The 27317-nt window shown below is 38.1% G+C and overlaps 1 protein-coding gene across 4 annotated transcripts; it reads right to left on the reverse strand.

The window, feature by feature from the left end:
- Positions 1-27019, reverse strand: arfip1 (ADP-ribosylation factor interacting protein 1 (arfaptin 1)). 4 transcript variants are annotated; one of them, XM_079615584.1, is made up of 10 exons: positions 26771-26997; positions 24438-24751; positions 16866-16964; positions 9398-9503; positions 5646-5747; positions 4478-4575; positions 4009-4230; positions 2910-3067; positions 2649-2823; positions 1-1989 (listed from the first exon to the last, which is right to left on the reverse strand). In XM_079615584.1, the coding sequence occupies exons 2-10, from the start codon at positions 24747-24749 to the stop codon at positions 1834-1836; spliced, it is 1428 nt and encodes a 475-aa protein (XP_079471710.1). In that variant the 5' UTR covers positions 24750-24751; positions 26771-26997; the 3' UTR covers positions 1-1833. The 4 variants fall into 4 exon arrangements, with proteins under 4 accessions (XP_079471710.1, XP_079471711.1, XP_079471712.1 ...); XM_079615585.1 differs by lacking the exon at positions 5646-5747 and having other exon boundaries at positions 26771-27019; XM_079615586.1 differs by lacking the exon at positions 24438-24751 and having other exon boundaries at positions 26771-26963.
- Between the last annotated feature and the right edge of the window lie 298 nt (positions 27020-27317).

Here is a 27317-nt window from a genome sequence, read left to right on the forward strand (position 1 = left end):
TTAAGAATGAAATTTTATTATTGTCTCCCATAATTCAACATTCAGTACTTTAGTCTTTTTTTGCCCTTAAACACCCAGTCCATTGTTTATCAACAAATCCTCAAAAAAGCACACAGCAAAATTCTTTATACCCAAGGTAAAATACACGATTTTACAAATATATAGATGTGTCTATGAATGTGTCAGCAAGTTCTCATACATTTAGTGTACAGTTATCTGTCTGCTGGTAAGACAGAACTGAAAAGTCACACATAAACTAAAGGTAGTTCATCAAATGAAAGGAGGCAAGAACAGGTGAAAACCAGGTGTGAGGTTGTTTAAAGTCTGGAAGATTAAACTACATAGGCTAATTTTGAATTCTTTGAAAACATAACATTTTATTTGGCATCCCTATTTTGTATTTTTTTTTTATATTAATTTGTTCATTCTCCCGCCCCCCCAGCTACATACAGTACTATGGCAGAATTTATTTAAATGTCCAAATCTAAGGCTTTTCCAGGTTAGCATCTGAGTTGGTTTAATCTTTATTAAAACATTATAATTGTGCATTTACAGAGTTCAATTTATTGGACCCTTATTACAATAATCAGAAGTGAATGCTTTAGAAAATCTCTTCTTCCTTTAACATGTGTAATATATATATATGTATGTAGCTATACATAATATATATTAAAAAGTTGCGCAGAGAAAGAACAACAAACCCCAAACAGATATAAACAGCCGAGGCAGCTGACATGGTATTTCATGTCAAATTAATTTGGTTTACATTTTGTACAAAATAGTCTCCTGGCTTAGTTATTAAAGACACGGAATGCAAGGAGAGATCATTTAAAAATGAAACAAAAGAAAAAAGAAAGATATCACAGAATGTAAATGTCAAGTTAAATAAAGGTTGCTGGTCTACGTGTACGCACATGTGATTATCCACGGCTGCACATACAGGTATGGCTGTGTTTATTGGTCCATTCTATAGTCTGTAGGATAGCAATGGGAGTACATTTGTTTTCCACAACTCCTGACAACACTGAAGATGATTAAAATTGATGATTGACAAAGAGCAAGGCACATCAAGTCAGAAATGAAGCTCCATCCCCTTCCCATGGAATCTACAAAAGTTTCCCTTTACATTTTTTAGTAAACTTTAAGATAAGCCAAAGATTGAGCATTTATAACATCCTATTATCCTGCCATTTTTAAATTGAATTGTGAGGAACAGTAAATGCATCACAGCAAAACTTCAAGTTTGTACTAAAATGGCCAACCTTTCAGTTCAAGGCGGCAGTGTGGAAATTTATGCCATTGTACTTGATGACAATATAAAAATGCAGTTACTTAAGAGATAGGGGAGCTGGACACAAGTGACGTCTAGAATTAGGTCTCAGACTGGTGATGCTTTTATTTCAAGACCAATTTGATTTTGAATAATCTTTGTGGAAAAACTATTTTAAAGGCTTTACAACATTCACAGGGTGCTCCATTTCTTTCTGCTTCCTGTTAAATTGTCTGTATTTTTGTATACCATAAAGTGCTGGTAACTTGATTCAAAAACAACAAGATTGTTTTTGTTGTTGTTGTGCAAGAGAGTGCAAACTCTCTGTCAAAAGAAAAAGCATTTATTTTAAAAACTAAACTTCAAGTGTAAAGTCAGACATAAAAGAGAGGGGCTAAATATTTATCTCTTTTGTCAAACAGTTTCCTGTCTTAGACATTTATTGACAGGATTTAGTGTCCTGAAAGGAGTAAAAAGGGAAAGGAGTGATAGAAATATTTTTTGCTTTTTTTTGGGATTTGGTTTCCTTTAGGAGTGCACATATTTCAGGAATGCGGACTCAATCAGTGCTCCTCCAGCCAAGAGGGGGTTTCTCCTCCTGGTAACTTTAGTTTGATGTGGAACTGTTTAAGGGTTTGTTCCAGCTGCTGTTGGTTGCCTGCGAAGTACGCTGCGATGGCGTTATGGAAGAGAATCAGCTGGTTGTGTAAAACCTTTACCTGAGGAAAAGGGAATGAAAACTCTCAGTGACTCACACCCAGAGAATGTAATTCAGAACTCAAAGTACTGAAGAAGGGGAAAAAAATCATCAGTATAAAAGAGAATAAGAGACATATCAACTATTTCAATTATATTACAACAATAAAACATGTATTGAACATTTTTACTGAAAATACCTCACATTTTAGAACTGATTATTTCCTAAAACATGCCTGGCAAATTTGGAGTAGCCTAGACAACCGCAGCGCTAACCAGACATTTTTGTGTTTATCTGACAGCAACTGAATAATAAAGATGCCTTAATCAGTTTGAGTTTGTCTTTGTTTTCCAACAGGATATATTAGTCAACTTGAAATGGCCTTTGCAACATATTTTACTTCTGTAATGTGTGATGTGTTGTTTCCATTGTGTTGTTAAGGTTGTTTCAGAGTTAGTTTTTTAAGATCACAAACATCAGCATCCTGTTTACAAGAAGACATTGAACTTTGCTAACATTAGCACTGTAGGTACAGAATAATCTATCAAACCTGCTACTACCTAGAAGGTTTAGAAAAGAGGGAAGTAGCACAACACATACTGAATAGCCACCATATTAACTTTGACACTGTACACTTGACATTATTTACATGCAGCTGACTGCAAGATACATTTCACCTACCTTGTTTTCCTCCAGAAACTTAAGTTTGACCGAGACGTCATTGCGCATCTTTTCATATTTTTCACGGTGGATCTGAAACTGTTGCTGAGACAGCTCAATCTTGGGGAGTGTGTTGGCGTCCCGTGGACCCAGATTGAGCTCCTCTAAATCTGTGCGGTACGCATCATATTCAATCCTACCAAAAAAAAAACACATGCCTTACAGAATGAGAATATATTATATAAAAGTAGCATACAGTGGTTTATAAAGAGATATTCAGACCTTGCTGCTTCATATTGCTTAATGTTGATCAGGGTGTCCTCTATAGTTTTATCCACTAGAGTTTTAACACTGGCGATGAAGAAGTTGATAGCTCCTAACAGGGTTTCTCCATTTTTCGCCAGGAGTTTTTGGGTTTCAGCATTGTAGCCAAATTCCTCCTGAAATACAATTTAATAAATAAAACACACTGAGATGAAATGCCTATTTGTCTACAATAAAACTCAAGCGCACAAAAAAGGACAGCTAGACAGTGAAACACCACAAATAAAACAATGAAACCGTCCCCTCTCTGCAAATAAAGTAATTCAAATAAAATGGTACTCCCCAAGAAACCAATGCACTTTCTGGTTATAGTCTAGTAATAAAGTATTTAGTATTTGTGGTGGTTCTGGAAAAAGCAATGCCAAAGTGTATCCAAAACAGTCCATGAATAAACGATACCTTAGGAAGGCATCCAGTTATACTGTCAGATTTGCAATTTTCTTTATCAATAAAAGCTGAAAATCTTCATACTGTAGATGAATTTGTGTCGTATTATAGTGATTCAAACCAAATGTCACAATTATGAAATGATTGTTTGATGGCTATTTTCTATTGATATATTACATTTATCTCATATAGACACACACTATAAATAATAATAATTTGGTTTGCTGAGAACATGTATTCTCTTTGTATTAACCAGAGTAATCAGTTTTTATCACATGACCTAAATATATAGTTTGACAACCTGAAAGCGAGCACTGCTGTTTTTTTATTTGTATCATTTCAAACAGTACTGTTTTGCCATTTAAAAAAACCAAACAAGATTGTTGTAGAATATTTGTGAGATGATCTGAGATTATTGACTTTGAGACCACTGACAGAAAACCAAGTGTGAGAACACGGTTAAACTGTGTGTATTCATGTTTTATAACCAAATTTATATAGCAAAATCACTTACTGTGAAAAAGTACTTATTTAGAACAACAACAAAAAACTATAAGATAATTATTATATATTTTTTATGAAAACTCAACAACTGATTCTGATGACATATTATTTAAAATCAAGAGGCTATAGCAGATACAACATTAGATGGAACAGTTTTTATACTTACATGTAGTTCGGGTGTCTTGAGACTAAGGTCAGCGAACGCATCACCTAGCTGTCTTTGCGTCTGCAGCATCTGTGCCAGCTGAGTGCACAGCGTCTGCGCCAGTTTGACAACATGCTCGTACTTGCGTTTGTTTTCACGAAGAACCTCGATCTGAGCCTCCAGGTCCAGATCAACCGTACGGGAGCCGCGACCTAACTTCTCTGACAGGATTTGTTTAGTGCACTGTAGAGAAGGGTATAAAATTAACAAAAAAAAATGAATATATATATATACACAAGGCTACAATGGGCACAGGGGAGATATAGAAACCCTGTCCCATTTTTGTCTCTTTTTTGATAATATAGAGAGGACAGGAAATGATGGAAAGAATAATGGGGAGCAGGACTGAGAAATTGTTGGATTGCCTTTTTTGACACATGGATGCTTGAGACTGAACACCTTCATGACCAGCATGGCAGGGATCACTCACTTTGTAAGTGTTGATGCTCCACTTCCTCACAAGCTCCAGTTTCTCTATGGCAGGACTCCTCATGTCATCAGCAAGGACTACTGCTCCTCCCATATCACCTAATGACAGAATGACATCTGTTTACTGACAGTGATTACTGTATGTTATCCCTCTACTCTTATTGTGACTCACTGGCAAAATATGTCACCTGATGTGATAAAATGACTGGTGATTGGCTGAATCAAGTCAATCAAAAGTCTGTAGAGAAAACTCCGCATTCAAGATAATTATGCATTTGACATAAAACACGACAGCGTAGGTATCGCTAACTAAAACAATCTAAAATTAATAAAGAAACATTTTTGTTACTTGAAATAAAGCTGAAATAAAATAATTTAAATTTTAGGATGAAAAACCTAAACTAAAATGGAAATTAGAGTAAAGCTGATATAAAACAAACTAAAGCTGAAATACAAATAAATAAAACCATTAAGAAATTAAAAATGGCAATAGCAATTTTGTCAAAAATAAAATTACTAAATTAAGCTAAAATTAAAGTTAAGTGAAAATATTAAAAATAAATGCTAATTCTAAATATTAAATCAAAAACTAAAATAGTATAAAAAATTTAAATAAATAAAAACCGATTGAAATATGGACCAGACTAATACTAGACTGTAGTTGTAAGAGTCTCTTTTAAAATTTCAGAAGGCGGCAGAGACCGTGAGAATTGACAAAAGCAGTGCATTGTTTTGCATTAAAGTCCTGAAAGGGGAAAAATAGGAAATTATTGATGAGAAACAGTCTGTATCTTTTGTGATCAGTCAGGAAGGCAAAAGGTTACAGGGTGGTCAGCCAACACGAATAAATGAGCCAAGACTTCACGTTATTAAAGAGGGAAGCAACAATAAGGAAGAGAACAGGTCTGGAGATCACAGAGTTTGAAAGAACACTATCATAAATTTAAACACTGCCAATCTAATGAATGCTGCAAGACACATTTCAAAAGCAGGAAGTGATGTCAATTGTATGTCTCTTGAAGATTGAACATTTCAACAGACATCACTGGAATCTACTAGAATAAAGTCTTTATGATGGTATAGTCTGAAACTGACAGTGCGGCGTTAGTAAGGGAGAGCTTAAGGAACGCAGATTCATGCGTGACGTCGTCTGTTACAGTATGTGGTACCTTTCTGTGTCTCCACCTGACTATCGCTGATGCTGCGAGCTAGCCGGCTGGCTGCTGCAGGACTGGGGACAACTGTAGGTGTGGTGGCCTGGAATGGCGACTCTAAAAATGGTCAGTGATGAATTTTTATCATTTATACACCGAGTCTGAAAAACTATTTGTAAAATACAGCCACAGAGGGGGAAATGTCCATCTATCAAAAAATGTATTTATTAATGAATAAGTAAAAAGAATGTATTGATTGTTTGGCCTTGTTGTTTATGGAAAGTATGCTGCAAAAACAGGTAAACCAGAGCGTGGTAATAGTATCAAAACTACTAGCGCATTAAATTGACCACCCACATTTACACTACCATTCAAAAGTTTAGGGTCAGTTCGTTTTTTTTTTGGAAAGAATACTACTTTTATTCAGGAATGACACATTAAAGGTGCAGTAAGCAATGTATGAGAAATGCTATAGAAATGTTTAAATCAACACCTAAACCATAGACTGTAAAAAAAGATGGACAGTGCGTCTCCACTTCCTTCCATTGTAGAAAATGGTGGAGCCACGGCATCAAGGTCCCTCTTATACTCATACTTAGTGCTGGGCGGTATACTGTTTCATACTGAATACCGGTGTTTATTTTTGTTATGATATTAATTTTTAATTTACTGCAATACCACAGAGCATGTTGCTTAAACAACGTTGGGAACGTGGCGTGACACTATTTGAGAGGGGTCCCTTTTCACTGTTGCACTGTGGTGAGGGCACAGCTGTATGTTACTAAGTGTGATGGTGAAGATGGATAGGTTAAACTTTAATTGATAGCGGTCAAATTATATTAGTGTTTCCCAAACATTGGTTCACAATATCAACACTGCCCGCCACAAATACTTTTACAAAAGGCTTTGACATCGTTGAATAAACATTACTAAACATTTAGCACTAAACATTTCAAAGTAAAAACGTGGCGTAGGTTTTTTTTATATGAATGTATCTTTGAAGAGAACTGACTGTTTTTAGAAAAGTGTCAATGTTATTTTCATTTAATCTTTCTTTATCTTTCCAGATAACGCAGCGTTTATGAGCCGTTACAGAGGAAACCGCCATTTCTGACACCTGCAGCGCCTCCTGCTGTTTGTAAACTTTACAAACCTGTATTAATACTAGTGTGGAGTTTTTCTAAAATATTCACTCATGCCAGTAAAATAGGCATTCTAAGTCAATCTACTGCAGTATTTCCTCTCTCAATCAGTAGAAAATGTGGTTAACACCCAGTCAAGCTTGAAAAAAAAAAAAAAGAGTATATTTTGAAAAATACTGTGATATAAATTTTTGGTCATACCGCCCAGCACTACTCATACTTGATGTACTTGTATGTAGACTGTATGATGATGACACTTTGAATCGTAGGCTACGACACAAGTTAGTATAAAACCTCAACAGCATGTGCTAGTGGTAAACAAATAAAGCAAGATGAATCGCACTTTTGCAATTGTGTTTTTAATGTGCACTGAAAAAAAAAGGAAGCGAAAGAAGAGAATATACACGCGGTCATGGCAAGGGAAAAGAGGCCAACTTGGCATGCCAATTTTGCAAATGGAGCTTGAGGTAAGTAGTTTTAGTTTTAGCGGCGCCATGTTGCGTTGATTGATACGCCATTTCATTTTGTGTTTTTATTGGCTAGTCAGTAGACGTAGCAGCAAACACACTGCGAGATGATCATGATACATTTCTGACACTATCTTTAGTCGCAATACTGTGAAAAAGGCCACCTTTGAACCTCTCTCACTGTACGACGTAGGACCACCGTTTAGGAGCCACGACCACAGAAATCACCACGATTGGTCATCTTTTGTCTGGGACAGGCCAAAATCGTACAATGTGTACAGGGCACAAAACCAAACTTATTGGGAAAACGAACACTTGAACATAGGTTTGTGTGATAAATACTACCTAAAATGAAAGAAACCATCTGTATTTTTTTTTTTTTATGTGATTGGATTTTTTTAGTTTGGCCCATATCGCATTCGACTACATGAAGACCTATACTGCAGCCAGTCACCAATAAAAAATTGTATAGTAGGGATGTGAATCTTTAGGCACTTCATGATCTGATTCCAAAACGATTGTTTATCTACTTTTTTTTTCTTAATCTTATTAATAAAACTTAAAATCTTTTTTATTTAATTACATATGTAATTATAAGCACTTCAAAAAATAATTTTATTTTTTTATTTTTTATTAAAACAATTGCATGTTAAGAATTTTAAATAGGCTATATAAACTAATATAGCTTTAAAACATAAAAACACATAACAAGCAATAAACAAAGAAGCACTCTTTTTCCTCTTTTTTTTTATTTACTAGTTTTTAATATATCAGTATTTAAGTGTATATAGGCTATCCAAACTTTTTCCATTTCTCACAGCCACATGCGCGAGCGCTCTTCTTCACAAAGCGTGCTTGAGTATTTGAAGAGGAAAGCAGCCTTCTGTCAGTGAGTTCAATTCTATTTTACTATATATGGTAAAGTTTTACTATATAAGCCCACTGTATTCCTAAAGACATAAATGATGCCTTCATAGAGCATTTGTAAGTAAAATACCGGCGGGCGATACCACGCACTGCGAGTAACATCAAGCAAAGCTTGCATATCCTGTGCAATGAAGCCTTTTAAATGTCCGTGTAATTCGCTTAAACTTTTCTGAACTTTATGAAATATTATTTTACGGGAGGTACGAGTGGTGTGCGTGTGTGAGAGCAGCGCCATCACACATCTGTGTTTAAAACTAAGCTCAGAATCGATTCTAATATTCTCTGAATCGATCCAGAATCGCTGGAGAGAGAATCTATAACACAATATGACATAAATAATGTGTCACGTGACCAGAGTGTAATCGCAACAATTGCGGTAAAAAAAGAAAGAAAGAAAAAGTGTTTTATCATATCGCGGAATTATCGCAAATGCAATTAATCGTTCAGCCCTATTGTGTACTCAGAAATTACTATTTTGATTTCAGCAACATGAACTGTCGGATATTACGACCATAACAACAGGACTTGTTTACATATGGACGTCTTAAAAGTACGGTATAAACATCAGGGGGAAATCTGAAATGATACAAAACTTTACAATATGGCCCCTTTAAATAAAATGCTTCAAATTGATTTCATCGCCAGTAGGTGATACTGCAGCAAGGAGATGAAACAAGCTCCATAGCTTACTAAGCTAACAAGTGACAAGGGAAATAATAAAAAGGGGTGGTCAGCAATTACACCCAGCTAATGACAGGTTGCCAGGTTTCTGTCCTACAAATTAATTCACATAGTAAATGAGCATGAAATAATGAAAGGGGAAAGCAGATTGAAAAAAAAGAAAGATCACAGACGACTCTGTAATGAGACAGGGACACCTTTCTTTTCAAATTCAAATTCTCCCTCTCTCCACAACACACACAAAGAGAAACACAGACAAACAAATGTGGGTTTAAAATTAGACAAACCGGATAGTGAGAAGATACCTAATGACTGAATAATAACGCTCTATCCAGCCTGATCTCATTTAATACAATGAGAGGAAGTGTTTTTAAATGATTAACATTTTGTCCATCTCTGAGCGAATTGCCAATCTGATGTAATCTTATGAAAGCACATACGTTTGTGCGCAAACAAACTAGTCAGCTGTAGCATGCTGAGTCATTGTTTGTATTTGTGTGAAGAACAAATGCAAATGATATTCATGTTCAATGCATGCTTAGTGTTATACCTGTGAATGGACCCACTTGGACCACTCCCTCAGTCATTGCATAGTTTTCATTTGAATTTTGGGAGTGTGACATGATTGGTCCAGAGGAGATATTATGTGGCACATCCTTGAGAGAAATAAAAGAGAACAACAAACAAGAATATAAATGAATGACACTCAAGAAATATATCACAACAAAGCAATTTCAGAGTATACTGTTTTCTCCCATTTTTCCATCTCATTTTTAGCTGTCAAAACATTCACTCTTAAAATAGTCTAACTCAGTAACCTCAGGGTTAATGTTCTTATTTGCATATTATGAGGTAAATGACAAATTACAATGGGTATATTATCAGTGTCAATGTGGCCAAGTAAATCTGCTCTGTGTGTTTTAAATCACCCTATATGTGCTAAAAAAATATTATGGGGTCTCTCTTTTACACCAAAATGCTCTTTATTTCCTCAGACACTGAAACTAAATACATTGTGCATTTGTGAAAGTTTCTGTGACTGTACAAAGTTCATGAATATTTAAATGAAGTAAGTACTAATTAATGTATGATGGGCTGTCTGTTGCTAACAACTCGCTGCATCTTTCTAGCACCATTGTTTCACAGTGTATACATTTGGCAACACACCAAATGCATATTTATAACACAGGGTTAAAAGAGGTGCAAGGCATCTTTAAAATTGTGTGAAACGTTTAAACGGGTACCATATGTACAGTCATGGCCAAAAAGTTTAGGCAGTGACATGAAGGTGTGAAGTAGTTTGCTGTAGATTTATAGATTCTTTTGTAGATGTTTCTATGGTATACTGGAAAGTAAGAATTTCATAAGTTTTAAAGGCTTTTATTGGCAAAAACATTCAATAGATGCAAAGTGTCAATATTTACAGTGCTGACCCTTTTTCTTCATAACCTCTGCAATTCGCTATGCCATTAATAATATCAGCTTCTGGGCCAAATGATGGCGATCAAAAAATTCACAATTTGTGGTCTTCTGCTTGTCCACTCGCCTTTTGATGACTGACCATAGCTTCTCTTTGGGATTAAGATCCAGGGAATTGCCTGGCCACATATCCAAACTTTCAATGTGATGATCTCCGATCCACTTCATTATCACTTTTGCCTTGTGACATGGTGATCCATCATGCTGGAAAATCCACAGATCATCACCAAATTGTTCCTGGATCGTTGGGAGAAGTTGCTCTTGCAGGACATTTTGATAATATTCTTTATTCATGGCAGTGTTTTTGGGCAGAATTGTGAGAGAGCCCACTCCCTTGGATGAAAAGCAACCCCACACATGGTTTCATGATGCTTCACTGTTGGCATGACACAGGACAGGAAGCGTTCACCAACTCTTCTCCGGACAATTAATTTTTCAACAGTTGGAAGGGGGCTTCATCAGAAGTTCCAATCCTTGTAATTCTGCAGAATTTCAGTCTGTCGTTGATGTTTTTCTTGGAGAGAAGTGGTTTCTTTTCTGCCCCTCTTTACACCAGGCCGTTGTCCAAAAGTATTTGCCTCCGTGTTTTCAGATGCAAGTTCTTGATCAGGTAAATGGTTCTTTCAGATGCAAAATCGTGAGGCATTTTTGATGCATGCGATGATGGTTGCACATTTTTTTTGTGAGGTAACCATAGCCAACACAAGAACACAATGATTGGTGGCATTTCTACCCTCCTTTTATAACAATCACTTATATAATCCAATCAGAATGATATGTGATTTCACCTGACTAGTACTTGTTCACACTTTCCCTAGTACTTGTGCTGATGATATGATTAGTAATATAATGTTAGCTGCTCATTTCGTGCTAGGGCCAAAAAGCATAGCAGAAGCATAATTTGGGTAGTGATAAAGCACATTTTTTTGACCAATTAAGTTTTTCCAATTATTTAAAATGCATCTTATCACTCTGCACAATAATCTAGAAACAATGTGAATCAAAACCACAGCAAAAACTTAAGCAAACTTTGCGAAACACAAATATGTCACTGCCAAACCTTTTGGCCTTGAGTGTGCTTAGAGATGCCTGTTGATTCATGTTGTCTAATAATTCTGTTTAATGTGAAGAATGCCTAGCATATAGACTGTTGTCATAGACATGACACACATTTAGTTAAATATTCAACCATGAGCTCTCTGGCTGGCTGGATGTTGGCACGCTTTTATGAAGCTAATAAAAAGAAGTCAAGCTCAAAGTAAATCCTAACCCGGATCCATGAAACTGAAGGTGAGGCTGGGCAAACCAACATAATCCATAACATACAATAATAGCAACTACGGTTCAAACCCTGTGCATTGGTTAGTTATAGAAAGAGAGAAGTGCTACATTTATTTGTAAAAAATAAATTATATTAATAATATTATATAGCTGTTTTTTTCCTGGGTCAAAATTGGTCTTTGGTGGTGGGTGACGGACATGGTCATTCACACACAGTAAAAAGTAGCCTACCCACATGATGTGCGAGCCCAATACTGACAATACATCTAAAATAAATTAAATGAAACAGTTTATGATTTTCCTTATCTTATTTTGACATCTCATATTATGTATGATCTCTTTATGATGTTTGTTTTCCTCATTGTTTACACATAGTTGTTCATTCTATTTTTTTTTTTGGCCCTTCATTTTCTTCCGGACTGTGTCTGTTATAGGCTATGCAATTATCAGACACCTATACTTGTCACCACCAGTAGCCACATTTCTATTACAGATTTGCGTAAAACTTTTGCAATTTTTTCTAATTGTCGATACAAAACTATTGCGGAATGATAGCGTTTCCATTATGTATGTATGTTCATGTTATGCGACTAAAATGTAATTTTTTCCTCTCGCGATAAGTCATTTAAAAAAAATCATGGCAACGGACATTGGTAGGTTTATATAATCACAGCCACCACACTAGACATTATTATTATTATTAACGGGAGACATAGGCGTGTTATCCAAGAATTAATGGTTAGGAAAGACTCTTATACTGTGAGCGGCACATATGAGGTGTTTCTCTCCCATTTCTGCTTCAAGCTCTTGATTGTGGCATTTCTTTAAGGTTTAGAATCCAGTATTCCTGTAATTCTTTTGTCTTTTATGAATTTAATACAACTCTGTCTCGTGGGTGACTGTAAATGCACAAAAACTGTTTCCATTGCAGTTTTGCGAAATATTTATTTTTTGAATTGCCTGAAAAACCACCTCAAGCAAGCGTAAAAACTTTTGCGCGATAAATGGGAATTTTTGCAAAATCTACGTGTTTCCATTGAGCGTATTTTCAATTTTCAATTTCAAATTATTTTTATTTATATAAAATCAAATTATTCAATTTATAACACATTGTCAATAAATAACCTGAAATTGCTGTGAATTATTAAAGCAGGGCTATGCAGTTTCAGGAATTTCTTTGCTGTATTCTCGCTTTTTGCTTGCAGGTTTCTCTATAGAGCTCCCCCTACAGCTTCGGAATAGATATTTGACAACACTGTCGAAAAACTTGGCGACTCTCAAAATACCAGAGGCTAGATGATCAACGGATGGGATGGGACATTCTTAAAAACAACTTCATTCGGGTTCGAACATTGTGAGGGAGTGCAATAATGAATAATGAATTTTAGCAGATTTTTTTTGCTGTAAAGCAATTTGTTAGATCGCGAGACCTGATATCACGCGATACTTCCTGATGCTGCGGCCGGCCGGCCCAAAGTTGCAAGACTGTTTTTTCTGCTCACAGGAGATAGGGGGGTGCGAGACGACCACCATTCAACCCGAAAAAAAATTATATAACCATTCCAATGACTCCGAAGCGGTTTAGTTAAGGTAAAAAAAAACCCTGCATAGTTCAGCTTTAAGGCTAAATCTTACAAACCACTTTTGCTAAATGAGGTAAGCACACTTACGTTCTCAGTTCAGAGGTGTTCTAAGTAAATTATTTGTTATACACCGATTCAGACAGTGACGTCTCGTGAGTTCAGTGTTGGACAGCTCACTTGTTTTAACCATTCATTAAAATGAATTGGTTCAAAGGAGTCATTAGGTCACAAATCAGACACTAGCGGACGTGGATGTGTTGTGTGCTAATCCCGGGTGTTAGGACATCGCAAAAGATTTGACAACACAGAAAACACTTCATCACTGAATAAGATAATTTTTTAGTTTCGATTATTGAACGTGTGGTTTATGTCAGCTGCATGTGTGGAACGCTTGTCAGAGAAGAGGCAAAACATTTTTCACAGCCTGCGGGAATTCAGGAAAAAATTTATCAGAATGTGCCACGTGCAACATAAGATTCTGTCTTCCGACCTTTTACCATTTCTGTCTTAGTTTGAAGACAAAAGTGCGCGAGCGGGAGAGAAAGGGCTCTTTGCTCATTCTCCATCTGTTAACATGCTCCCTGTCACAAGCGCAACAGTCATCACAAAAAATTGGCAGGACAAAAAATCATTTTGGCGGCCGCCAAAAAAGTTTCAATGTAAGAAAAACCGTATATACAGTAGTTGTAATTGAAATTATTGACAATTTACAGACCTTCAGCTTGATTTGGAATGAACAAATCAAACAAAATTAATTGAAATAGCTCAACAAAACAAATATTTCTCCAAACTAAACTGGAAATGCAAGTTTTAATGACTTCTGCAGTCTCAAAATGATTCAACCCCTTCATGGCAAGCATCTTGGTAGTACTTGGTAGAACACCCTTTTGCTGTTACGACCTCCTGCAAACGAGATTTATAACCAGACATCAGCTTCTGGCAGCGTTTCTGAGGAATCTTAACCCATTTCTCATGTGCAATGACCTCCAGTTCAGTAATATTCTTGGGTTTGCATGTTGCAACCACCTTCTTCAAATCTCACTAGAGATTTTCTAGGTTCAAGTCAGTTGACTGATGCCACTCTAAAATTTTCCAGGACTTCTGCAACCAAGCTTTGGTGGATTTTGAGGTATGCTTGCGACTGTGATCATTGTCCAAGAAGAGAAGGTTTTTGGAAGATTTTGGAAGATCCAATGACGCCTAAGCATCAGCTTCATCACCGACGACATGCCGTTTTCTCCTAGGATTTCCTGATATTTCTATGAATCAATCTTGCCTTTCACACACTGCAGGTTTCCAGTGCCAGATGATGCAAAGCAGCCCCAGAGCATCACAGAGCCACCACCATGCTTAACAGAGTTATTTTCAGCATACTGTATGCTTCATTCTCCTTCCTCCAGACATACTGCAGATCCATCAGGCCGAAAAGATCCAGTTTTGTTTCATCGCTCCACAGAACAGAAACTTCTATAATCCCAACACTTCTATGGTTTATTTATATGATTTTGAGCACTTTTCGTGTACTTTTGGGTCAGTAGTGGTGTACGTCTTGGAGTTCTAGCATGTAAACCACATGCATGTAGTATGCAAGCTGAAACCTCAGTGCCTGTTGCCACCAAGTCTTGCTGCTGGTCTTTCGCAGTCACATAATCGTTTTTCTTAACCTGCCTTCTCAGAAATCTGGTTGCAGCCATTGATAGCTTCCTTTTTTTGTCCCGTCTAGGTTGTGTAACCACTGTTCCTTTTAAGGGTTCTGTATGTAACTTTTTCACTCTACTAAAACATAAATACCATAATATGTTTGCATATATTGAGGAAACATGCTAAGTACACATACTTGTTTCTCTGAAAAACACTACAGCCTGTTATTTTACTTTGCAATGTGCGTTTCCAGGCTGGAATGTTTGTTTTGGTCTGTGATACTGCATGTTGCCAATTTGCATTGTCCATTGCGCTCTTTCCTGTTGCATGTGCTCAAACTGGCAACCCATGTGAACGCCGTCCAGTCTGAGGAGCAGGTGGCGGGAGAAACGACAATCTCTCTAACTTTGAACTTGCAAACTATGCTTCCAACGGTGTCTCTAGACACATTTAGTGCCTTTGTTATTGTCACACTCTCACACCACATGGACGTTTTGTCATCACCTGCCTTTGTCACTTATTTGTTGTCACGAAAAACGAATTACATTCAGCTGTGCACTCATCAGTCACCATCATTAACACCTGTATACATGTTCAGTTCTGTTTGAGTTCAGTGTCGTCAATATTAAGTGCGTGTTGTTCTCTAGTTAAATAAACCTTTGAATTGGATATCACGTCTTCCTCATCTCCCAGCAACCACCTGTGAGAGAACACCGGACCAAACAAGTGAATGCGTGTGTAAAAATGGTCTTTTTCAGTTTTCTTTTTTGTTCTGTTTTCACCCCTGCTTGCACCATGGACTTTCCAGCAGTATGTCTCATGTGCCTTGAACGCTCCCTTGAACACTGCCTGTGCACATTCCTGGATGTCGCATTAAACGCCACCTCACGTGCACAGTTGTCCGAGGAGGTACCTCGAGGGAGCTTTGCGTCATATGTGGAGTGGGTGCTGGAATCCTGCGGATCTGCGTTCACTGTCGAGGATGCCGCCAGCCTTACTCCCCATCCAGAACCACCCAGATGGTGAGGATCAGCGACCGGAGCCCACTGCGATGAATGAGCCCGCGCCCACAAGAGCGACGAGGACCATATCGCCGCGGAGCCCGAGCAGTGCGCGAATGACCAGGTGTGTGAGCCAGCCAAACCATCCATCGCCAAGGGAGTGCTGGTGGATGTCGAGGGTTCGGAGTCTTCCACCTTTAATCACCACCCTGGACTTTGTTGTTCATCCTCCTCCTGGTCGGCCGTCGACCTCCATAACCTCCTCCTGTCTTTTATTTTGCCAAGCCTTTGCCATCTCGTCATCCTCGTCACCATGGCAAGAGGACGTGCCTTCCAGGAAGGGGAACAGTCTTTCACACTCTCGTTATGTTTTGTCATCACCTGCCTTCGTCACTCATTTGTTGTCACTGACACCAATTACGATTAGCTGTGCACTCATCAGTCACCATCATTAACACCTGTATATATGTTCGGTTCTGTTTGAGTTCAGTGTCCGGTGTTGTCAATATTAATGGTGTGTTGCTCTCTGTTTGCCTGTCTGTTGTCCTCTAGTTAAAAATACCTTTTGAATTGGATATCACGTCGTCCTCATCTGTCTGCCAGTAACCACCCATGACAGTTATCTTTTTGTATCCTGTTCCTTATATTTCATGTGTTCTAGCTCAAGCAAACCTGGTGCAACTAATGAAGCCTTTCATTAGTTGCATCAGGTGTGCTTTAGACAAGACCTGTTTTTGCAGATTTGTGCTGATGTGATGGATTCTATTCAGGGGGTTGAATAATTTTGAGACTGCAGAATCATTTAAAGTTCCATTTTCAGTTAAATTTGGGGAAACCACTTGAAACATTTGTTGTGTTGAGCTATTTCAATTACTCTTTGTTAGGAAGTACAGTCATGAGACACAGTCAACTTAAGTCATTTTCATTATGTGTCATCATTACCTTGGAAACATTCATCTCCAAATATTCTGTGTTCAAATGGCACCATTGTTAGTTTAAAAAAATTGGTTTTGCTCTATGCAGGATGTCTTACCCTCTGGAACACTTCCTCGTGACTTTTGTCTGCTTCTCCGTTTCTGGTGACTGAGATTTGAGCAGCTGGGCTTCTGTGGGCCTCCTCTGCCATAGCCACCTTCAATACACATTACACAGACACACAATTACTAGGACATGAAAACAACATTAAAGCGGTTAAGCTGAGAGTTCAGATGCAGAGCGCTTCCACCACCAGAAAGCTTTGCACAGGGGCTTGTCGGGGCTTGTGTAGTTATAACCGCACCACCAAAAGCAAAGAAAATACAGCTATAAATAACAAAATGGATCAGGTCAGCTGCTGCTTTGGAATAAGGAATTATATTGGAATAACTATTATAACTATTAGTGAATAAGAAACTCATAACAGACATATCACCCTGTAGTCCAAGACTGGTTGACCACTGAAGCCAAGCAGGTTTGAGTTTGGTCAGTACCTGGATGAGAGACCTCCTGGGAAAACTAGGTTGCTGTTGGAAGAGGTGTTAGTGTGGCCAGTAGGGGGTGCTCACCCTGTGGTCTGTGTGGGTCCTAATGCTCCACTATAGTGATGGGGAAACTATACTGTAACAAGCACCATTCTTCAGATTAGGGCTGAACGATACATCGAATTTTCATCGTCATCGCGATATGAACTCCCGCGATGAACACATCGCAACAGACAGCCTGACACGATGAATAATGCCTGGTTCAGATTAGCACTAACTTACACGGTTTTGACTCCTAAAATCTTGTCGTGGACAAGAAACATGTCAGACAACACGTTGCTTTCCGACCAGTCATCGCGTGCCGTCACACACACACATTCACTCGCAAACATTCACTCGCACACACAGACACACAAACACACACACTCACTGTCCCTCGCTCGCTCACTCACGCACGCACGCACGCACACACACACACACACACGCTCCCACGCTCACTGGCGCACACACACACTCACTGTTGCACTCACGTCTCGCCTCGCTCACATATTCAACCCGTCGTGGAGGACCGTTAAAGAATTAAACATGCTATAGTCTTTCTGTCGTGAAGCATCGCAGACGCGACGTAGGTTGTCGCCCACTATGACACACTATACGAGATGACACGATCGAATCTTGCGTCCCGACGCCCGTTGTCGTTATTACGAATCTCCACGACACCCATACATCAAACGGATCGTGCCAAAATCGCGCTAAAATCGTGTATTCTGAACCAGGCAGGTAATAAACGTTTGACCTATCACGCAAAGAACCTATTAAAGCACTAAGACATGGGAACAGTAGCTATAGTTAACAATCACATTTATCGCAAGTAATATCGTCATCGCAATATTAAACAATGTTATCGCACATCGCAGCTTTTCCTCATATCGTGCAGCCCTACTTCAGATGAGACGTTAAAACTCTTGACTCTCTGTCTGTGGTCATTAAAAATCCCATGGCACTTCTCGTAAAGAGTAGGGGTGTAACCGCGGTGTCCAGGCCAAATTCCCTCCTTTGGCCCGGATCAATCATGGGATCTAATAATCCCCATCCTTTGAATTGGCTTGATCACTTTTTCTCCTCTCCACCTATAGCTGGTGTGCGGTGATCGCACTGGCGCTGTTGTTCTGTGGCTGCAGTCACAACATCCAAGTGGATGCTGCATACTGGTGGTGGTTGAGAAGAGAACCCTGACATTGATTGTAAAGCGCTTTGGGTGTACAGTAGTACATAATTGTAGCATGCTTGCTTCCTTCCTTCCTTCATTCATTTATTCATCAGGTACAGGGAGAATAGCTAAGTCTAACTTCACTGTCATCTGGTGATCATTGTTTTCAGTTTGAACTGCAGTTAAAAATGTTGGGATCAGGAATATATATATATATATCTGTTCTTTCCAGCTGACTCTAATGTTCAATATAACTTGTGTATATAAAATAAAATATCCTAGCAACTAAAGCACAACGTGATGAATGGTGGAGTTAAGCATAGGCTAACAGATTTCCCTGGATAACCTCAATTCAGCTCCTATCTGCATTTGAAAGACAAGCTGAAAAAAAAACCTGCAAGTGAGGGACAATTTTTACTTTACTTCTACAACTTTACTTCTGTAAAGGGAAAAACAACAACAACTGTGGACTCATTGTAAGGGAAGAAAACACATAAAAAAATGGTAACACTAATAAGGTTACATTAGATAGCATTGGTTAATGCATTGTTACTTAACTAACATTAAGTAACAATGGGCAATACATGTTACAGTATTAATCTTTGTTAATGTTATTTAATAAAAAAAAAACTTTTTAGTAATGTATTAGTAAATATTAAAATTAACATCAACTACTAATGTAGTTAACTAATGTTAACAAATGGAACCTTATTGTAAAGTTACACCAAATAAATAAATAAAATCGAACTTCTCTGTACACTGACGAGAGAATGTGAGAGATAGGAGGCGAAAACTTACTAACAAGATAAAGCCAACGTGACATTGCATTAGAAAGTTGTGCCAAGTGGCTAAGAAGATTGCTAATGAGCTTTGTGGACAGTCTTTAAACGCTCTGATAAAAGCTGAAGTTCCCTGCATTACAGTAAGTCCACAGGCTGTTTTTACATGACACAAGCTAGACAGAAGAGTTTCTAAGGACACTTGGTCACTTCATGCACTTTTACGCTCAAAAATCTGATCACTCAATCCAGGTACACATGAGCTATAGCGACCATACCCAATCCGACAAATGACCATGGACACGATGGAGAAGTGAGAGTGGAGACTAAAGCTGCGTTTACACTGCAGGGCTCAATTCCGATTCCTTAATGCTCAATTCCTTAATGCTCAATTCCGATTTTTTGAAAAAATTCTATTTTTTTTCAAGTCCGTTCACATTTCCAATTAAATGCGACCTTTTGTGATCTCCTGTGTGAACGTGAAATGACCCAGAAGTGACCCGCATGCGCAGAAGAGTACTCAACGGTCAACGACGTCACTTGTTGTTTGCGGAAGTAGCAAAACATGGATGTCAACAGTGGAGCTTGTTTAGCAATATTAAAGTTATTTTCCCAACGGAGCCAGCACATTTACAATCTTCTCGTTTTAAGAAGAAAATTATAAAGGAGGAGAGCAAGGTTTTTGGCCATGGCGTTTTGTGGAGCAGTGGTAGCAACGTCGGTACAGAGAAACGTGTGGGTGCGGAGTCGCAGCCAGGAGTGGTGGGATACTTATGTGAGTGGCTTCACTAATACAGAATTCATCAGTAACTTCTGAATGACCAGATCCACCTTCGATTATGTTTGTGAGCGCCTTCGATTAACTCTTGTCATGGGAAGAGACACGTCTGCGGCGGCCCATAACAGTGCAGAAACACGTTGGAGTTGGAGTGTATTGGCTAGCAACAGATGCGTGCTATCGTACCGTTCTCATTCCCGCCTACTTCAACGCAGAATTATGACGTTTGTAGCATATCAATGATGTGCAGGTCAGATACATGTGACCTGGCCGTTCAGACTGAAGTTGCATTTCAAAAGATCGGATACGTATCGGATTTGGACCACATACCCAAGTTAGGGATGGCGAAAACTAGATTTCTTGACCGACCACCGAGCCTCATTAGCCGTTGAAACCGGTTAACCGATTAGTTTAAAATATGTTACGCTATTTGAAATAACAGCCATTTCGAGCCGCATCTGCAATTTCGCAACTCTGTCGCATCTCTTCACCGTTCTGCCTCTCGCTCACACACACCCCGGCGCCGCCCTTCCACTCACGTCACTTTTTTTAAATCCCCTACAGCGCGAAACATGAGTCCCGCAAACGCGGTGCCGAGGAGCTTGTATGTAATCAGAGGAGAAATGGCTCCTTAGTTTCTAAATGGTTTGGGTACAAGGTGATAGCATTGAAAATAAAGGAATTTGTCTAGCATTAGAAGCTCATTTGAAACATTGCCGCGGCTCATTTAAGAAAATGACAGCTCCGAAGAGGCTTGCGGGTGCCGCGTTTTCAGGTGATGCATAGATGATGTGCTACTACTGTATTTAAGCACTGTATCACACAAGTTGCAACTTACATCTGTGTCTATCAGCGGATCGATCCACTAGCGCTGATAGACGCCTGCTTTTGCTTTCAAACGCTCCTGCTTTCAAAACACTTTCAAACACTTCCATGCATTGATCATTGTAGCCAATCACAGACATATCCGATGAGCTCGTGAACACAATGGCCAATCAGAGGTGTTGATGATTACGCTCAACAGCGCTCAAGGCGTCACATTTTTAAAATTTCAGTACCGACTTGGTACCGAAGTCGGTACTTTTGACAACACTAGTATTTAGCGTCATCACCTACTTATCTCCTAAGGCAGCGCAGTGAATTTGTTGTGCCCAGGAGTAAAACAAAAGACATTAACTTTCTTATCCGATCGAGCAAAACGCATCTTAATACCAGGTGTAAACAAGACCTAAGGGTGCTCCGATTGATCTGTGCGCTTTCTTTCCTCCCTAAAAGCCCAAATCAGCTAGATCATTGATTTTCATAAAATACAGTCAACTTCAGTTACATGTGCAAATGAAAGCAAACTACGAATGCAATACAGCTGGCAACATAACACCTTATTTTAAAACGGCATTATTTTTACAGTGTCCTTGCATGTGGTTTAATGTGTAACTACAAAAAAAAGGCTATTAAGGTTTTTGTTATGCGGAAAGGCTCAGTGATTTGAATCTTAAAGAACGATCGCTTGTTTGTCTGGCCAGTGAAACCAGCACACAAGTGTCCAATAACAGCGCATGAATCTTTCAAAGCCACCTGATGCCATCATGCCAGGAGGACAGTGACTCTAAACTCTCTCAGATGAATCAGATGACAACTGTGGCTCTCACTGGTTTCTTTAAACAACTCCACAAGCGATTCAAATCTGTATTGTCTTTTGCAGTCACAATTTTAAAAGCCCTTATTTCCAAACGCTGCAGTTTGTCACCAGCATTGATGAACAGTGTCAAGCCCAGCAGAAGAGTCCCCTAGAGTTTAGTTGCTTAGAGACATTAAAAAAAAGAGAGCTACAGAAACAACAGCAATCTGATCAGACATTCTAAAGGCGGTTATCATGATCTCTTCATAAAAGCGACATAGGTCTAATAAATGCTTGAAGAAAACGAAAGATAGGTTTCTTTCTTAAGCAAACCTTTCAGAGTCAGTTAACATTTCCTTATCAGGATAGGCTGAATAACTATTTCAATCATGCTGACAGATAAAGTGCAGTAATCAGGCATGTGACTAGCTGACAAAAGACAAAACTGACATGACGTGAAGGCCGAGTAACCCCATACACGGAATTTGTCCTCTGCGTTTAACCAATCCAAGTTAAGTTATTACATTAGGAGCAGTGAACACACGCACGCACACACACACACACACACGGAAAACCGTGAACACACACCCGGAGCAGTGGCCAGCCATTTTTGCTGTGGCGCCCGGGGAGCGATTGGGTATTACGTGCCTTTTTCAAGGGCACCTCAGTCATTTCCTGCAGGTATTGAGAATTGAACTTACAACCTTCAGGTTACCAGTCTGACCATTAGGCCACAACTAAGCATTTTATAAGCAACAACACTTGCAGAGTAGCTTTTTCAGAAACTGAAAATGAACTGCAACGCGTAAGACTATTTATTTATATAATTACATCAGACCGTTACGATAGGAGGATCGCACTACACCATATTCTCACAATCATGCAGTCAAAATTCATAATAAAGTTACAGGGCAACTGGGGAGTAAGTCTCAACTGCGATTTTTACTCACATTTAGTGCTTTAAATCCTGGCCAACATGCTAAGGGTGTCCCGCAGATGGCACCGTGAACTTGTGCAGTGCTGTCAGAAGCAATCCTGGCATGAAATGTATTTGATGTAATGTATGAAATGCATTTTGCAGATTATATTTTGTAATTGTTTAAGGCTATTTCATGATTTCAATCATCATACAGTAACCAGCACCCCCCTCATCCCCAATTTACGTGGGTCACACTTTTAAGGTCGGAAATACTGAAAAATCACATCCCTGTGTCCTGCTGTCAGTTTGTTAGAAAAGCACCCATAGTGCACTGGGCATGTTGCCGACTTGCCGTACAAGGCCATTTGCACCAGTCTGCTATGGATACGCCAAATACCGCCTAGCTTTAATAGGGAATACTTCTTAGCAAACTTTTAGTCACAATGGTGTTGACTTGTATTGTTCCCGGGTGCAATTTAAAATAAATAAATAAAGCGAGTTACTTTTGGTTTCCAGTAAAGGATCCAGCATGTTGGAGGCTGTGGCTAAAGGCTGCAAAAAACGTATATACGGAGAGAACAATGCAACGGAAAATCTGAAAAACCTCAGTGTTTTTAGTGAACACTTCAAACTGGATGATGACCACGAACACAGTGTTTTAGGCCAAACAGAGGGGACAAAAATGAAAGAAACTGCCGTTCTGTCAGTTCCGCTAAACCGCCGTAGCAAAACACAGTCACATAAAGGTGAGGAAAGCTGTTACCATAATGTTTCATTTTTACCATAATTCCGTCTTAAGAGTAGACTAAAGACGATAATAACTGTTCTGTTATAATAACCCTCTGTCAATCCGACTGTCCATTGGGTGGGGATACAAATATGTGGAAGTAAGTATAATCTGTAGTTTTCTGCCCAGCTAACACAAAGAAGATTGTTCATTTACATATACTACCGACATTGAAAGAATACAAAGCGGATTGAAAATAGGCAAATTTACACTTAAACGTTAGATAGTTTTATGCTGTTGAATGATTAAAGATCACTTTTCAATTTGCATAAGCTGAAATACTGTACTATTTCAGAAGATCCGTATTAGTGCCAGCTCTTTGCTAGGTTTCCACTGTAAATGTATTATGGTTACATTTAGAGGAATGTACTAGCAGATCATTTTCAGAAGATCCGTATTAGTGCCAGCTCTTTGCTAGGTTTCCACTGTAAATGTATTATGGTTACATTTAGAGGAATGTACTAGCAGATCATTTCACTGACACTGGACTATTCCAAAACAAGGATGCACAACATTAAAATTATTTTTTGTTATGGCTAAAGGCTGTCGACCAGTAATAGTTGAATGGGTTATGTATAAAAATACATGACAAACTAGAATGACGTTTTGCAGTAAATATACCTATATATTTTACACTATACATCCTCTCTCTCGAAATAAAGAGCATGATTATTTGATTTTTCAAAAAGTGTGTAAAGTGCATCACATCAACACAATGCATGGCAATGACAAGTCTTTAAACTAAATAAATGCAATAATAACAGCAACGACCAAACAAAATGTACCAGAATAGGTAAAAAAAAAAGCACCATCACCCATATAAAGGAGTAAAAGACACCTCGCAGAGAAATAGAACAAGAGAAAGATGCTTCATAATGCTGTAACATTCAGGCAAAGGTCCAGTTCTTTTAAAATCACAGACAATTTGGCTGATTCAAATAATATTTATATTTCCCACTTATGAAAAATCATTCATGCCTGAAATCACAGCAACATGTATGAGCGAGATTAAGCATAAGCCAAGCTACAGGTCTCACAATATCATTACGGTCACCTTCACTTCAGCTTCTGTCGCCACACTGCTCGTTGTTTCAGAATCACGATTATCCTCAATGATTCCACTAGTTTTACTGTGGGCCTGAGAATCCTCATCTTCATCACCATCCTTACTAAGAGTATTATTGTGGTTTCCAACTTCCTTGTTCTCACTGATGTCAATTTCAGTCATGCGTGTTTCATCCAGGCTGTTTTTTCTGGCCTCTGATTGGCTCAGAGATTCAGCAGTATTTTGGAGGCCCTGTTCTTTAGGGTCCGATTGATTATCCTGTGAAGCATTCTTCTCCGAGTCAAAACTAGCTTCTGACATTCCTGAAAGTAAACATACATATGAGCAACTGACCAAGTTTTTCCCCCTTCTTGTGCTGAATTCAAGTAAATGTTAGAATTCCACAGAGGCTGATGTTTCAGGGAGGGGTTCTGCCATTATACATCACAGAACAAACATCTACTTTAAGTACAAACCACCTGTAATTATTACAGGTCAATGACCAAGAGCCAATGCTGATGGCTGAAATTCAGACCTGGCAAAAGATGGGTTAGAAAATCTAAATACAGTGTATGCACCACCTTTCTGTCGAATGTTAGTTTGGCTTTTAGATAATGTGTTTTGACAGAAAGCCAACTACAGTCCTTCTTATAAACTGTAGACTGCTACTTGGATTCCTTTACACAAAGAAATGCAAATTCAGGCCTAAAAATAAAATTTATACATTTGCAGCACTTTGTACAGCAGAGACTAGTGACTAAGATCCACCATCTACACTACTCACATCCAAAATATTAAGTTTAATAAGGGACGACTTAAATTATAAAATAGACTAGACTAAACTCACAACTAGCCAAACTCTAACCAAATTCTAGCCAATAGAATTAGCCAAACTCTTTTATGATAAGCTATGCATCTGAATGAATATTGAAATTTAATTTTATGTATCTATGTCTGTGCACACAGAGACTCTCTCATGATGCTCATGTATCAGTAAGAGTTGAGTTAACCTAGAAAATGGTGTAAAAGGTTTGTATAATGAAGCTCCAGTTACACATGGTGATGTTTTCTACAAAGGAAGGCTCAAATGTTCTTTAATTTTTTATGTCTTCTCTACATATTTTCATGCAGCAAACAATATAAAAATTATATTCAATACCAAAGCAACCTCATACTATTATCATGCTGCCTCACCAGTGTCATTTACAGTAAGTCCAATTTTATGTTTATTGCTTGCCATGCAAATGTGTCCTAGTTTTGAAGATTGGTTAACCATTCATACATATATACCATGATTTTACTACAAATAAAACAATGCTTACTATAGTTAAACTATGGTAATCATGATTTTGCTACACTAACCAAGTGAAACCATGGAATTTGTGGTAAAACTGGTTACTGGTAGCCTAATCAATTTGCCCCAAAACATGGTTACTTCACTTTTACTATAATAAAACTATGGTTCATTTTCATATCTTGTACAAGAAAATTGTACAAGTGTAATTTACTCATTCCGAGTTTGAAATAAAATATTTAGAATTTAAGCATTTAGTTTTAATAGAAGGAGGGTAAAAGTAGGCCACAGACAATTGTAGGAAGAAGCCCACTGTTCCTTTAAAAAAAAAAATGGACAAGAAATTAAGAAACCTATTACGGCGAAGGCTTTCACATTGGAATATCTCACTTAGGTCACGCTAGTTTAAACTCTTCATTGGACCATCAAGTCACATGACGTTATTAATATTCATAAACAATTCCTTTGCCATAGTAGGATTCGTTATTTCGCGTCGTGGACACGTAAACGCTTTTCTACTTTCCAATGTTAAGCAACGGCACAACACTTACAAACAAAAGCAAAACAAGGTGTATATTTAAAAGCATCCTCTTTATGAACACAAGTTTTGTTGTTTAATTAATGGCATTGTCTTATTCCTTCCTGGAATTCAATCTCTCACTGTTGTACCCGCACGTAACTAAGTTGCTATTGAGTTACTTCCTTTGCCTGGAGCACTTCAGTCGAGTTACTTGTTACAAAATGCAATAAACATGCCCTTTTACTCTCTATACCGCTTTTATATTTACGATGCGTCCTTCATTAATCATACCACATTTGAATTATAAGGAATATCAAGAGTTGACATTCAGTTTTTTCGCCTCCTCATCTAAGGCGTGAAATTATTAGAACCTAATATAAAACAAGTCGACAGTTTGGTATACTGAATTTCCTTAAGTTACTTTTCCTCATGGAAGAGGATCAACCCTGCACAACTGAAGCCATCATGACTGCCATCATACATTCATGAGCACCGATGCAACAGTTGACTCTGTTCAACAGCACTCACCTGCACACAGATTACAACTGCTCTCTTTCCTGTTGCACCGCTCTTTTCATAAAAATTATCTTGGCTTGAGTTTGAGTTGCTGTGTGTATCATTCGATATCAGCGAGTCCCTCCACAGCTCAGTGAAAGTCTTTTCAAACACACCCGGAAGAGGACGTGTGTGTCAGTAGATATACTGGAGCCACAGCATGTCTGTCTCCTAGCGGTCAAAATAACAATGCCAACACCGACGAAACAATAAACATTGTACAGTAACCACAGAACCAACTCAAAAATAAATCAGAAACATATTTTACTATTTTATTTATTATAATTTTATTGTATTATTATTATTTATACTAGGCTACTTATTCGTATTTTAAACGAGCTTATTTATTGTATTTTTAAATGTATATATTTTAATATTTTTAATAATTTTTTTAGTAATTTTGTTATTATTAGTTCTTGATATTTATATGTAGCTTTAATTTATATTTATTTTTGTATTTTAATAATTTTAGAACTTAATCTTAAGCAAATTTACATCTAATATTTGTATTTTATTTTAT

Source organism: Phoxinus phoxinus, assembly GCF_949152265.1.
Source record: "Phoxinus phoxinus genome assembly, chromosome: 6".
NCBI classification, from domain to species: Eukaryota; Metazoa; Chordata; class Actinopteri; order Cypriniformes; family Leuciscidae; genus Phoxinus; species Phoxinus phoxinus.